The 15,215-nt window shown below is 43.6% G+C and overlaps 1 protein-coding gene across 2 annotated transcripts in view; it reads right to left on the reverse strand.

Annotated features, from left to right (window-relative positions):
- LMNB1 (lamin B1) overlaps positions 1-14,972 on the reverse strand; it is a 48,854-nt gene extending 33,882 nt beyond the window's left edge. Inside the window, exon 1 of one of the 2 annotated variants that reach the window (XM_008530090.2) lies at positions 14,073-14,972. In XM_008530090.2, the coding sequence (XP_008528312.2) occupies positions 14,073-14,431 (359 nt within the window). In that variant the 5' untranslated portion in view covers positions 14,432-14,972. Of the gene's footprint in view, positions 1-13,390; positions 13,458-14,072 lie in introns of those variants that run through there. The other variant, XM_070569361.1, reaches the window with a different exon arrangement.
- Positions 14,973-15,215: the final 243 nt, after the last annotated feature.

The raw sequence follows: 15,215 nt of genomic DNA on the forward strand, positions 1-15,215 counted from the left end.
GCTTTTTTTGTTTTTAGCATTAAGTAAGGTAATTGTTAAGTCTTTTTACTATTAAGTATGAAGTTAGCCATAAGTTGCCAACTTAAAAGGCAAATTTGCTGGTTATTTCACCCTCAAAACAAGTTTATTTAGGAATAGCCAAAAGAATTGCAATCCAGGATGTGCATGCTGTGGCAAACCACAGGCAAATCCAGAAAACAAAGGAGAACTTACTTTTATAGAGAAAAAAGAGGAGTAAGGAGGAGCTGTTCTAAATGAAAGTACTTTGGGGGAAAGTAACAGTTCAAGGTGGCAACAGCTTCTCATTGGCTGAACTGCAGCATTTCTCAGTGGCTGAACTATTGCCAAGGTGGGAAAGAAATTTTCCTTCAGTAGTAAAGTAGTTTTACTTCCTGTCGAAGATGCGAGCGCAAGTCTCTTCCTGTTTGGAGTAACTGATGACGTATGAAAAGGTGTGAGAGCTCCCCCTAACGGTCTTCCTGACTCCAATTTTGTTAAGGTTTCTTTTATTAATTTCTACAGGGTTTCTCATAGATATCCTTTATCAGGTTAAGAAGTTCCCTTTTCTCATTTATTTGAATATTTTTATGATGAAACGGTGGTACACTTTGTCTAACGCTTCTTCTGTATCTAAAATGATTATAAAGTTCTTGTCCTTTATTCTACTAATACGGTATATTACATTGTTGACTTTCGCAGACTGAACCAACCTTGCATTCCCAGGATAAAGCCCACTTGGTGATGGTGTACAGTCCTTTTACATGGTGGGTTTGGTTTGCTAGTATTGTGTTGGGAATCTTTACACCTGTAAAAGTGCTACTGGTCTGTGAAGTTTTTCCAGTCTGTGAAGTTTTTTCTGGAAAAGTGTTCCAACATCCATTCTCTAGTTTGCTGCGTGTCACGAGGCAGTTGTTCACACAGCAATAGCAGTGGCAGCTTCCTGGTCCTGATGAATTGTAGTTATAATCTGTTTTTTTTAAATCAGTGGCTCCAGTGGTGGCCTCAAACATAAAAGCTCTCAAAGAAGGTCAGTTCTATAGTGTTCTAGGCATTGCTAGTGCTCCTCTAGCCCTTCTAATAATTTATTCTGAGCACCTACATCCCATATTGTTTTCCTTTCTGCTTAAAATATCTAGTGGTTTCCATTTCCCGTACTGACAGATACAAAGACTTAAAGAGAAAAAGAAATTAACTTGGAGCAAACAGGAACTATGAAGGAAAATAAAGACTTCTGAAAAGATAAACTGCATCCATGAAATCTAAATAAGATCAGGATGCTATTAAGCAACATCAAGAGAATAAAAAGAAGCTGTTAGAAATTTAAAATATCATAGCAAAAACTGGAAGGTAAAATTCAGAACATCTAGTAGAGAAAAAAAATTTTAAGAAAACTAAAAGATCTATTTAAGAGGTCCAACATTTGAATAACAGGAGTCTCAGAAAGTAATAAAAGAGGTGAAAATCATCAATAAAATAATTTAAGAAAGTTTCCAAGAACTGAAGGACATGAATTTTCAGACTGAAAAATTTCCACCAAATGACCAACACAGTGGATGAAAAGAGACCCACACCAAGGGACAGCATTGTGAAATTTCAGAACTAAACTAAAAAGAAGATCCTACAAGCTTTTTAAATTTTTCACTCATTACTACTTCTTAGCAACAACGAAAGCTAGAAAACTACAGAGCTTGCCTTCAAAATACCGAGGAAATAGTCTTTACAATTAGAACTGTACGCACAAAATATCAATGCTCATGCAATGCAACTAGACTAGAGAAAAGCAGAAGGCTCCAAACAATGTTTTTAATAAGATAAAACTAATAGAAAACCTCACAATTCCAAATGATTTGATGTTTTAACCTTGGTGTCAAGTCTTTCTATATAATTAGACAAAACTAAGTAAGTAGGAAAAAATACTATTTTCATAGGCAATCAAAAGGTATGGGGAAGAAAAGGAAATCATAGTACAGTACTGAACTGTGCTGGGGATTATGTTCATATAGTACAGGCATTTTGCTATAACATAATATATGTGTTCCTGAAAACTTGAATTCTGCACACATTTAAATTAACAGAGCGAATGGAAAAAACAAGGTTGGAACAAACCACTCAAAACCTGTGCAGCTGCGTAAGCAGAGCACCAGCAATAACAGAAACCATGAGTACCTCAGGGGATGGTTGGACAAACCAGGCCGTCAGTCTAGCGTGGCTAAAGTTGCCTCCAGAGATGCTTAAAAAGGCACAGCAACAACTGAGTGGCCCGGCTGGCTTAGAGGAATGGAGACAGTAGAGAGAGCAGAGCTCGGAACACAACACTGGCTACAAGAGCAAAGGGGGTGCACCTCTCTGGGGGAGGGAATCCTGGGTGCAGGCGCTCACTTTTGATCTTCTTAAAATAGGGTTGAAAGTGGAGCTGAGGGTTTTCTTTCCCTCTCAACTCTACTCTTGATATTCTGGCTCCCCTTTACTAGGAAAAGTCATATACAAATCAACACAACCTCCAATTATAGGAACATCGTTTCTCTATCTTCCAGTCACACATGAGCTAATAGGTGTTATAGAAGCATTTGTAGCAGAACACACTGAATTAATTCCTTAAATACCAAAAACTGATCTAAACTGATCCAAACTAAAATGCAATGTACAACTACTAGAAGGATAAGGGGAAAAATAATGTTATGCAGAAGAGAATGAAAAACTCAACTGCTTCCATAGCACAATGTCAATAATGCCACTTAGACACAAAGATAAATATCAAAGAAGCAGTAGAAATAGTTGAAGGTAATCTTTTTCATGAGAAGCCTTGGAGAGCTCTCTTGGAGTCCTTAAGCTACGTACACATACACATGGCTGAGGAGTCATAGGTTTGTTTTTCTTCAAGGCTGATAGGGAAGACTTCCCAAGGAAATGAACAGAGTGGAGATCTGAGGGATGAGGAGGCGTTAACCCAACGATGGGAGAAGTCCAGACAAAGGAAACCATATGCAAGGCCCTCATAATCGGGAGCATGGTAAATGGGACTGAATAAAGAACTTCACCGTTAGGGGCCTGCCCAGTGCCACAGCAGTTAAGTGCGCATGTCCTGCTTCGGTGGCCTGGGGTTCGCCGGTTTGGATCCTGGCTGTGGACATGCCACCTCTTGGTAAGCCATGCTGTGGTAGGTGTCCCACATATAAAGTAGAGGAAGATGGGCACAGATGTTAGCCCAGGGCCAGTCTCCCTCAGCAAAAAGAGGAGGATTGGCAGATGTTAGCTCAGGGCTAGTCTTCCTCTCAGACAGGAGCCAGCTCACGCTTGGAAGAACCTTTAGGTAGGGTGACAATTATGTCTCAGTTTCCCCAGGACAATTTCCATTTATGTCAGTTGTCTCAACATAATTATGAATAGCTCCTTCTTTCGCACACAGAAGTATACCTGTTTGGATGCTAAATTATGTGATGTAATAAGGATTTTAGTCTTTATTCTAGAAGCTACTGAAGTATTTTAAGCAAAGCGAGTGAAGTGATCACGTTTTTTTAGTGCAGAATCTTAGAGGGATAAGTGTTCTGGTACCCTAGTGAGAATCTACTTTAAATCGACCTTTAAGAACATCTCCTCCCCTTCAGAGCTAACATTCGTACACGAGTGATCTAAACTCATGATCTCCTTCTTCCCATTCCTTCCTTAATGATGGTCAGCGGTTTCCACTCCACTGGCCCTCCTTCACGAGCATTAGACACTCCTGAGTCAACACTAATTTCCCTGGCACCAATGTCAACAGATACATTTTAGGCCTTACCAGACCAAAAGTATTAGCATTTCTTAGTCAATCTCCTTGTTCCATGACTCAACTCTGCTCCACCTCTCTAGCTATTACTTTATCTCCACTGTGGGTCTTCCTTCCTCAACCTAGTCCTCATACATAGATGCTTTCCATGTCTGACTCTGTCCCTCTTCTCTCCTCTCTACCCCTAAATATCACCTATGCTCCTAAAACTGCATCTCTAATCCAACTCTCTTCGGAACTCCAGAGAAGTACCCCAAATTGGCAGCTGACATCTCCATCTGGAAGTCCAACAAACACCCCTCACTCGCTATCACCATTAATGTACCGCTAACCCAGGTAGAGTCCTCCGAACCTGTTCCTTCCACATCAGCCTCTGTTCAGAGCGCACCATCTCCCCAGGCACCCATGCATGGAAGCAACGTCACCCTAGCCTCTGTTCTCCCTAAGCTCCCAAGTTCAGACTCTCGTAAATCTACCTTCTGTCCTTTAGTTCAGGGGCCACCTCATTACTCCACCACAAGAGTCCTGACTAGTGTTTGTTTGTTTGTTTGTTTTTGTGAGGGAGATCATCACTGAGCTAACATCTGTGCCAATCTCCCTCTATTGTATGTGGGACACCACCATAGCGCGGCTTGACAATTGGTGTGTAGGTCCGTGTCCAGGATCTGAACCCACAAACCCCCGGCCACTGAAGCAAAGCACAAACTTAACCACTATGCCACCACCAGGCTGGCCCCTGACTAGTGTTTTTACCTCTACTCACTCTTTTTTTCCCTCCACACAATAGCCAGACTGATCATATCATTCTTCTGCTTGAAATTCTTGAGGCTCTTCATTACCAAAAATCCAACCCTCCCCCACCACATATGTATACACACACACACACACACACACGTATATGCAGCTTCAGTCAGATGAACTAATGCCAATCAGAATAAGAACCTCTCCTAACGTGTTCCATTTAGATGCCAACTCCTACTCACCTCCCAATGCTCAGTTCAGATTTCACAACCTCCCCAGTTCTCCTGGGATGTCTTTCAAAACTCCACAAGGCTCCCAGTCTGCCTTGGGTGGTAGTCTTTTCCTCCATAGCACCATGTGGATGCTGCTATCATAGCGCTTATTACATTGCATTAGGGGGACGCGTTTACAGTATCACAGTATCACTGTAGTGTTTGTTTTCTGTCTTCCCCACTAGACTGGAGGCAACTTGATGACAGGGACTGAGCGCCCCATCCCTCTATTCCCAGCATCTGGTTCAAGGCCTGGCACACAGCACCTGTCCCACAAATGTGTGCTGAATAAAGAACAAAAAGAACTCTCCTGTCAGGAATATTAAAGACTTATTCAGAGATTTTAATTTGTTTTAAAATTATTATTAAGGCATAAAGTAGGAGAGTAGCTTTTTAAGAAGAAAAGACAAAAGAGCTCTCTTTCAGTAATTCATCTTCACCCTTTCCTTATTAGCAAATGAAGCCCTCAGTTAGTCTATCAAGCAGCAGCTTCAATTACTGCTCCCTCCTGACAAATCCAAAATTACCTCCCTGGGGACTATGAAGTGTCACTGTGAAAAACACACATCTAGTAGCACCCAAACGGACCTGAAAATCAACAGTCCTATGGGAGACTTCAAGTCCTACGCAGAGATGACAGTGCTCTGTGAGCTTGCTGCAGGTCTGTAAGCTCAACTAACACCTGCAAAAAGGATTAAATAAAGTGATACACGTAAAAACCCCACAATAATGTGAGAAGACAGAGCTAGCCTAGATCTATTCTCGCTCCACCACTTATCTGCTAAGTAATCCCAGGCAAAATACTTAATTACTCTGAGCCTCAAGTTTCACACTCATCAACAGGGTGATCATAAGGCTTAAAAACCAGGGTCTGTAAAGCATCTAGCATCATGCCTGGCAAACACAGTAAGCAGAAAATAAACATTAGTTCTTTTTGTCCTGCAATCTTGCACAAGTATCTTAATCTCCCTAGGTCTCAATTTCCTTCTTTTTTTTTTTTTTTTTAAAGCTTTTTGGTGAGAAGGATTGGCCCTGAGTTAATATCTGATGCCAATCTTCCCTATTTTATTTTTCTTTTTCTCCCCAAAGCCCCAGTATACAGTTGTATATTCTAGTTGTAAGTCCCTCTAGTTCTTCCATGTGGGACGCCACCTCACATGGCTTGATGAGTGATGCTAGGTCTGTGCCCAGGATCCGACCCGGTGAGCCCCAGGCCCCCAAAGCGGAGCACACGAACTTAACCACTACGCCACCAGGCTGGCCCTGCTGGGTCTCAAGTTCTTTATCTACAAAATGAGTTGATTAGATCAGATGATCCAAGACCCATTCTAGCAATAAAGTTGCTATAATTCTACCTATGATCAATAAATCCAAATGCAGTGAAGGCAAAAAATTAACTTTAAAAAGGAGGAAGTAAATAGATTAGCTAAAAAAAGCCTCACTTAACATCTAGGCCTACAACCAAAATATTGGCAGAAACCTAAGATTCTGACCCAAATTTCAATCTTTTTATTCCTTTATGCTAGCAATATGAGAATAACAATAAAAATGATCAAGATCCCCAAAGAATCTCCAGAAATTAAAATTAAAATTCCTCCAAACAGGAAATGGACACTCATCTGCTGCTGGTGGCATCAAAAATGGGCAAAATTATAATTACTTTATCCAGTGGTTAAAATTTAAACCAGTGAATTAGTTAACATTTAACCATTAAGTTAACCTGAGGAAAAACCCTGATATCGTCAACAAGAGAGGAGAGGATAATTATGGCCCTCTATGGCCTCTGACAAACTTGGTAGATACAGTCACTGTAAAACCTACCATCCTTGGTCACAGCAAACTAAGTGGCCAATAAGGGTTACCGACGAATCTTCACAATGTGTTAAATGATGCTATAGTACTTTACTGATGTGTGAAGATGTTCACAAAACAGTGTTGCACAAAAAAAAGTTACACATCAATATTTATCATGAACTCATTTTTTGTTAATATGGACATGGAGAGGAAAAACTTTAGAGCCAGTATTTCTGGGAGATGGAACTAAGGGTGATTTTTATTTTCTTCTTGTGTTTATTTGTATTTTCTAGTTTTCCATAATGTACGTATATTTTTTGTGTAACAAAAAGTTAATTTTCAAAAATTCCCCCAATATAACAGCCAAAACCCAATCCCCTTATCACAGAGGTACACTGGAAAAAAAGGAGTTAGAACTCTGATTAGGAAACTTCCCTGGATCCCAGAATTGGGAACTTCAGTTACACAAGGTCCCATCACCCAAATGACACAAGGCTCTTTCTCACTATTTGTGCATGAAATAGTCCAACACTGCTGATATGAAAGTCTAAAGATCTCCAACTCAGACATGTGAGAGGTGACGTCATCCGAACAAACGAACAACAAACATGGACTGTGTGGAGGAAAAGGACCCAGCAGCATATTTCTATAGAGCTTCATCTTTCACTTTGTGTGTCTGCTTCCTTGAGTCTGGGTATACCAAAAGACTACCTAGTGTAGACCCCCAGGATAAATAAACAACTCCAAAAGATATCTTGCTCTGCCAAACATCCTTTGAAAGCATGGGAAGGAAGTGTCATGACAGTTTAATTACTTAGGACCTGCTTCCTATTCCTACACTTTAACACCAATTCTAGGAGCTTCATCCCTCCAGTTCTTCCCTTGAAAATTAAAGTAATACTTAACAGGAAGTTTTATAGCTCTTATATTAAGGCCAGGGTGTTATTCTACCAAGGCAAAATCAGGACATAAAAAATGAAAGACAAGTAATATGTGGGATGAAGGTTTTCGTTTTTCAACTAATTATCTTACATACAAAGAAAACTTCCTAAAGCAGATTAGCATTTATTATTTTAGGTTTGGAAACCAAAAAATATGAATGTAAAATAGCCCTGCAGATGGTGTTCAGCCCATGCGCATTTCCTAAATTTCCAAAATATGTAGACAGCCAAAAGAGCAAATATATAATAATAAGTCTAAATATATAGTAAATCCACACCCCTTCTTCACTAAGAAAGTAATAGAAAAGAAAATGAGTTTATCGTATTTACATTTCAGTATGCTTCCTAATTTCTTCAAATTACTAATTTGGATAAAATTCATCCACTACTATGAGACAAGTAAACAACAGGCTAGAGGAAGGTGTAAGTTTCTTAACTCTTCCTGAGATACAGAAAACTACCACTGACTGCTTACCCCGATTATACACATGAGGAAATGAAGGCTTCGAGTTAAGTATCCACCCCAAGTCACACAAAGTAGGAAGCTGCAACTTCAGGCAGTGCTTCTGCTCGATACCACCCCATCTCCGGTTCCTGTGACAGCGTTCCAATTATACTTGCTAGTCGCACATCAGCATCTCTGTGCATTTTTTAATGAAAACACACAAATCCAAATCTCTCATTAGAAGTTTCCTTACTAACCTATTGACAAAGCAAAGCTGAGGAGAGCTGTTTTCCTCAAAGGAATATACTATGTAGGCTTGATCCCTCAGCCCCAAACCCATCCTCCTCAAAGCAACGATGCCTGGGGATGGAGGCAGGAAGTCTGCAAATCTTCACATCCATACGTACCATGACAAAAAAAATCAACATTATACTTTATTCTGTTTGGAGAAAAAAATAACTTTTATTTTGATAAAATAAATTATATTTTAAAAGCACCATTTCTTTTTAAAAGGTATGAAATTCTGCTTTAAACAAAATTTTTGTATAATACCTCAAACATTGACTTGAAAACATTGCTTTTGAGGCCTAAAATCTCTAAGACATTAAAATGTGTTTTTTGGGACATCCTTTAAAAAAACTTTTTACTTGAAGGGAATTGGCTTGCTCAGCATCTCAAACAATCCTACGGCATCTAATATATTAGTTATACACCACTGAGCCCCCATCACCATTTTCCTAATTAATAGATAATTCTCAAAAAGACAAACTTAGTTTAGAGTTAATTTTGCAGCTTCTCAAGCCTTACTATCTATCACAAATCAAATAAGGAATAAAAAACAACTCACAGAGCATGATGAGTCAACTGAACTTAGTACGCACCAGTCAATTTAAAAACACAAATCCAGGACTGGCCCAGTGGCACAGCAGGTAAGTGTACACGTTCCGCTTTGGCGGCCCGGGGTTCACCAGTTTGGATCCCAGGTGCGGACATGGCACTGCTTAACAAGCCATGCTGTGGTAGGCGTCCCACACATAAAGTAGAGGAAGAACGGCACAGAAGTTAGCTCAGGGCCAGCCTTTTTCAGCAAAAAAAGGAGGATTGGCAGCAGATGTTAGCTCACGGCTAATCTTCCTCGAATAAATAAATAAATAAAAACACAAATCCATATAATGCACTTCCAGAGTTCTAAAACTTAAAATTTTCATTAATTCATTTGGTGACAAAACCTGACCTAAATGGATGTGAGTCTCTTTTCAGTTGTCTTTCTCTACTTACTGTGACTATTAATCTTTCCCTGCAGAAGTATCGGTTTCATGATGGAGTGCTACCCCAGACCCCACTGGGGGTGTCATAGACAGTACGTCCATCTTATTACCTTCTTAAAATTGGAATTGGTTTTATTCCCAAAACACATCTTGGCCTTAACGGGTTTTACAGAAAAGATTATAGGCTTGCATCACTGAAGGAAAAAGAAACATACGCATCCACAAAATCAGTTACTAAAAGATTGATCGACATACTTAATTTTCTCTTATATCCAGTTTTCCCACATAATTAGTTAATACTGAAATTCTAAAATAAGTCAATTTTTCTTTACTTTTTTGTTGAAAGTGTTCACTACTGGCAGTCAGCATCATTTTTGGAAATTGTTCCCCAAAAACGCTTCCAGGGAAATATAATTTGGCTTAGACTGAATCAGAGAGGCTGTATCTTAGCTCTGAGATCTATTTTCCCAGGAATCAGAAACCACCCCATTGTCAGATTCTCTCCAGCAGGACCAAGTATCTCCTTGAATTCTTCCGTCCTTGAGTTACGTTATGTACTGAGAAACCAAAAAGGGACTAAGTAATTTTGGAATCAATAATTCTCTCAAGACTTTTTTTAATCTAAACCCACCTAAGTGATAGATTAATTACAAAGACTCTGGCTCCAAATAAAAATTAAATACAGAAAATTATTTTTAAGCAAATAAAAGACCTAAAAGGACCCAAACAGACAATAAGACATTTCTTCCTTTTCATCTTACAAATTATTCTTCAGAGGCCAGCCCCATGGCCAAGTGGTTAAGTTGGTGTACTCTGCTTTGGCGGCTGAGGGTTTTGCTGGTTCAGATCCCAGGCACGGACATGGCACCCCTCATCAAGCCATGCTGAGGCAGTGACCCACATGCCACAACTAGAAGGACCCACAACTAAAAAGACACAACTATGTACCAGAGGGCTTTGGGAGAAAAAGGAAAAATAAAATCTTTAAAAAAAAACACAAACTATTCTTCAATTATTGCTCCAAATTAACTGATTTCCAAGATGACAGCTTACTATGCAGGCATAAGCCTTCCACTAGACTCTAATAAAAAGGCGGCAAAGTACATGATGCAAACTAAACCCAGGGCACCAAAGTGAACAGAAAAGGGATCTCCAGCAGACACTTCAACAAATTTCTAAAAGAAATACAGGTAAAAGTACATATCACAGAACATGCACACAGGGACTGCAGGGGAAAGTGAGGTGGACTTAAAGCGGAGGATGAACTCATGGAACAGCTTTATACCTGGCCCTTCGCAGCACCCCTGAGCTTAACTGCAGGCTCTCCAACAAGTTGGCCCACAGCGCATCCCATTCATATCTAAAGAGCTCCTAGTCTGATTCCATTCAGAAAAGGCGGGAGGAGCTACCTGAACAGTAACAGCAGTGACACTCAACCATTACCTAGTTCTTCATCTGTAAATGCAGACAACCAAGGACCATCACGGATGTGACAAAAATCGACAGCAAGAAAGAAAAAAAAGGCAAAGAAAAAGAAGAAGTGACCAGGGAGGAGAAACAGATAATTGAATTAACAGAAGAGAATTTTTAAAAAGAAAACCCTAAATATCATCCTCAAATAGATTAAAGAAAATAATACATCCTTGAAATAGGAACAGCTGAATAAGAGAAAGATCTGTAAAAAAAAGATTTCTTAGAATTAAAAGTAAGATTTCTGCCTTTAAAACGTCACTACTGAGTTGAAAGAAGAGTGAAAGTAATTTCCCAAAATGAAAAAAAAATTATGAGAGAAAACAGACCAAAGGGCTTAATGTTCCATCTAGGGAAAACAAAGACTATGGAGCACGGAAAAGATATGGAACAAAGAAAGTTTCCCAGAGCTAAAAAACATCAAGTCTTTAAACTAAACCCATGCACTCACAACAGCTAGGACGTTATGACAGAACAGCCATACCGTGACCTACCACCATGCAACTTCAGAAAACCAGGATAAAAGAGAATTCCAAAAGCTTCCAGAGAGGAAGAACAAAAGTAACTACCAAAAGAAAATAACTGTGACTGGCATTAGACAGACATTAACAAGGATAGGCTAGAAGACAATGGAGCAATATGATACTTTCCAAGTTCTGAGAAAAAATGTTAAACCACTATTTTATACCTAGCCCAGCTATCAATCAAACATGAGACAAAACAAAGTTATTTTCAGACACACAGGCCTCAGAAAGTTTACACCCTCCCATCTTTTCTCAATAAATTTACTTAAGGATGTTCTCTAACAAAATGAAGGAACAAACCAAGGAAAGGAAAACATGTGATCCAGGAGGAAACTGGGTCCAAATTAGGTAAATTTCTAGAATGTCAGCTGCACAGCATGCCTTAAGAGGAGAGAGTTCCAGGGAAGAAAGTAGTCTTATGTAATAGATATCTTCAAAGAGTTTGAAGATAATGCTGAAGACAAATTTTTCTTTAGTCAACAAAAAAATGAAAGGCTATTTAGGGACAAACTTGTGTAAGGGAAGTCAGAGTCGAAATAGGAAACAAAGTAAAACGTGGCATGTTTTGAACAACTGATGGCATGTTAGAAAAAAAAAAATGCATCTAATCCTAACAATACGAATACACTACAGACCTAAAAAAAACATAATCCCAGGACACTATTTGACACCTCAGAGAGTATTGTTTTCAATCGTCAATCCCTCAGACGTGCCTTCCTTAACCACACTACCCCTTCATCTTGCTTTATTTTCATTTCCCTAGCATCCGTTATTACATAACATTACATCACATAGTTTCATTGACTTTAATACAAACATTCTTCTCACGTTCATCCTACTGAAACCAGCAAGCATCTTACAATCCATACACAGCATTTTACAGCTACACTCAGGCAGGTGGCAGTCTTGTTACTGTGTGAAAAACCTTCAGCAGATACTTTCTGGAAAGATTATAAAAGCATCTGCGTCAAAATGCCTCAGATTAGATGAAATAAGAATATTTATTTGCTTGTTACTGTAACTCTCAGAAACACAAGGGCAGTAATTTTTTTTTTTTTAAATCTCTGTATCCTCCACACACAGAACAGTGACTGGCACGTAACAGATAATGTCACATTCTAACATCTGAAACCAGTACGGGTCCAACAGGATGATGGTCCTACATACTTGGTTCTGATGGTTTTTTCTTCTTAGTGGTACACATAATAATGGTGAGTCACACAAGCAACGGCACGAAAGATTTGAAGAAATTCAATAACAAAAAATTTGGAGGAAGACAGAGACAGTAGTGTGAGTGAATGGACCCATTTCAAAAGCTGACTCCAAAGGCTGGCAAATCCAAGAAATAGAAATATAAGCTTATTATTTGAGTTATGGAACTAAATACCCAAAGAAATAAAAACAAAAAGGGATAAACGTGATTGCCTCCTGGAAAGAGGCAGGAGACTGTTAGCATTTTTCACTATAAGCCAGTTTAATAGTATTTTATTTTTACCAAGTGCACATACTTTTCTATGAACTGTTTTTCAAATGTTTAATAAGAGGGGGAAGTAGAGATTCACACATACAAAATCTGAGACTGAGACAGGGACATTCACACGGATACAGACAGAAAGACATCCAGGGGCAAAGTCAGAATCAGGCATCTCCAAAAACTTCAAGTGGCAATCGGGATGGAGACTGTGAATTCTGGGTGCAAATTCAGCAAATCTCTAAAGCGTGACAGCAACAGTAGTTGCCTACTAATGACGATTATGCCATTTCGCTCATCAGAAAGTCAAGTTAGGATCAGCAAGAGCTTGCAAGTTTACCCTTGCGACCTGGACTGAAAACTCAGACCCCCTTAAAGTAATTACAAGCTCTCTCTCGCCCCAACAACTCCTCATTTACACAACACCCTTTCACCTGCCCTGACCTGTCAGCACAATGACAGACACGGGGACTGTGCATGGTCTCTTCATTACCCGAAAGACGAACTATACTATGCGGGTGCAAAAGATGGTGGAGACTGCTGCCTGGGGGTAGGCGGTCCCCGGATCGGAGAACGGTGCCCATGACGTGCAAAACCTAGCTTGGGATTTCCGTGCACGGAAGCATCCAGGGTCCCGCGCCTGTCTCCGGAGAAAGGATGCCTTTTCCTTGAGAAAGCTACCGAGTTCGAAAACCTACCTTGCCCTGGGCCGGCAGTGGCGCGCAGTTGAGACCCCGCCCCTCCCTCCTCGCCTAAGGCAGGCGCAGAATGATCGCAAGATGTCACAGGGCCAAGACGAAGCGCGCCAAAGCGGGACCCACCCCCGGGAGACCGGGACGCTGGAGACAGGTCCCTCCCCTTCCTCCCTCCGCCCGCGCAGAGCTCATTCATTCTTGAGGCGGGCAGCCGGTCCTCCCTGGCCGGCCATCCCTGCACCGCAAACCCACCAGACGCTTTGTCTCGCGCCGGGCCGGAAACCAAGGCGCGCATTTGAGCGCGCGCCCGGGCGCCACCTCCCCGCACCTGGGGCCGGGGGCCTCCGCGCCAGAGAACCCTTCTGGATCTGGGGGTCGGAGGCCCGAAGCCAGGCTCTCCTCCATGGGGGCCCCAGAAGTGCGCTTCACCCGGTGCTGATAAGTATCCAAGATCGGGAACTGTGCATCCCGGTCCCACCATCACTACAACTCGAGCCCCCTCCGCGACCCCTGCCTCCGCTAAAAAACACCAGACTTTCTTCTTCCCGGAGACGGAAACCCTGTCCCTTCCGAAGGGCGTGGACGGCATGGCTCTCACTCTCCCTCCCCGGGGTGCTCGAGGCTGCGCCGGGCTAGGCCCCCAGTCTCTTGTGTGCATTAACGCGGCCGCCAGGCGAGCACTCACTTGAGGAGCAGCTGGTCGTGCTCGGCCTTGAACTTGCCCAGCTCGATCTGCAGCTTGGCGCGCTCGCGGGCCGTGTCGTCGAGCGCGCGTCGCGCGTCGGCCAGCTCGGTCTCGTAGAGCGCCTTGAGGCCGGTGAGCTCGCGGCCGCGCACCTCCTCGCGCTCCGTCACCTGCAGCTGCAGCGCGCTGTTCTCCGTCTCCAGGCTGCGCACCTTGTCGATGTACACGGCCAGCCGGTCGTTCAGCTCGCGCAGCTCCTCCTTCTCCTGCAGCCGCGACAGCCGCGTGGGGCTCAGCGGCGTGGCGGGGCCGCCGGCGCGGCTGCCCGTCCGCGGCGGCACGGGGGTCGCGGTCGCCATGGCGGGCGGCGGGGCGATCGGCGGGGAGAGCGGAGCGGGGAGGCCGCGGGCAGCCCCGGGACACGGAGGGGCTGCAGGGAGCGAAGCTGGGACCGATGGCACCAGCCGGCGACCCGCGCTCGCGCCGAGGGCGGCGTGGGGAAGGCAGAAGCACTTGGGATGGCGGGAGGGGGGTACAGCACAAAGAGCAAAGGGGGAGGACTACGAGTCAATCAATCGTAAAATGCCCTTTGTAAGAAAACACGCGCGCGCGCACACACACACACACACACACACACACACACACACGCGGGAAGATACGGGGGAGGGTGACCGGGAGGGCCGTGCAGGGTGCGCGCTCCGCCGCCGCCGCCGCCGAGTCTCCCGCCCGCAGCACTTTGTTTCCTCTCCGGCGGCGCGGAGCGGCGGGCGGGGGGAGGAGGGAGGCGAGGGGCGGGCTGGAGGCAAGCGGGGTGAGGGGGGGGGGGTCGGAGGTGGCGCGGGCCCGGGCGCCGCGCTCCCCAACATGGCCGGCGCGCGCCCGCCCCTCCATGTGACGGCCGCCGGCCAATGGGGAGCCGGCGGCGCGCTCCTGCGGCTCGGGGGCCGGGCCTGGAAATTCAAACTCGGGCCCTCGGGCAACCGTCGGCGCGGCGCGCCAGGCCGGCCGGGGCGGGGCGGGGCGGGGCGGGGCGGGGCGGGGCGGGGGCAGAGCTGAGGGCGGCGGGGAGGGGCGCCTGGGACTGCTCCTCCGGCGGCCGTGGGGCTCAGCGCCGGCCGTGCCTCCTTCCAGCCCGCGGGGACC

The sequence above is a fragment of the Equus przewalskii genome, chromosome 13 (genome assembly GCF_037783145.1).
Source record: "Equus przewalskii isolate Varuska chromosome 13, EquPr2, whole genome shotgun sequence".
NCBI classification, from domain to species: domain Eukaryota; kingdom Metazoa; phylum Chordata; class Mammalia; order Perissodactyla; family Equidae; genus Equus; species Equus przewalskii.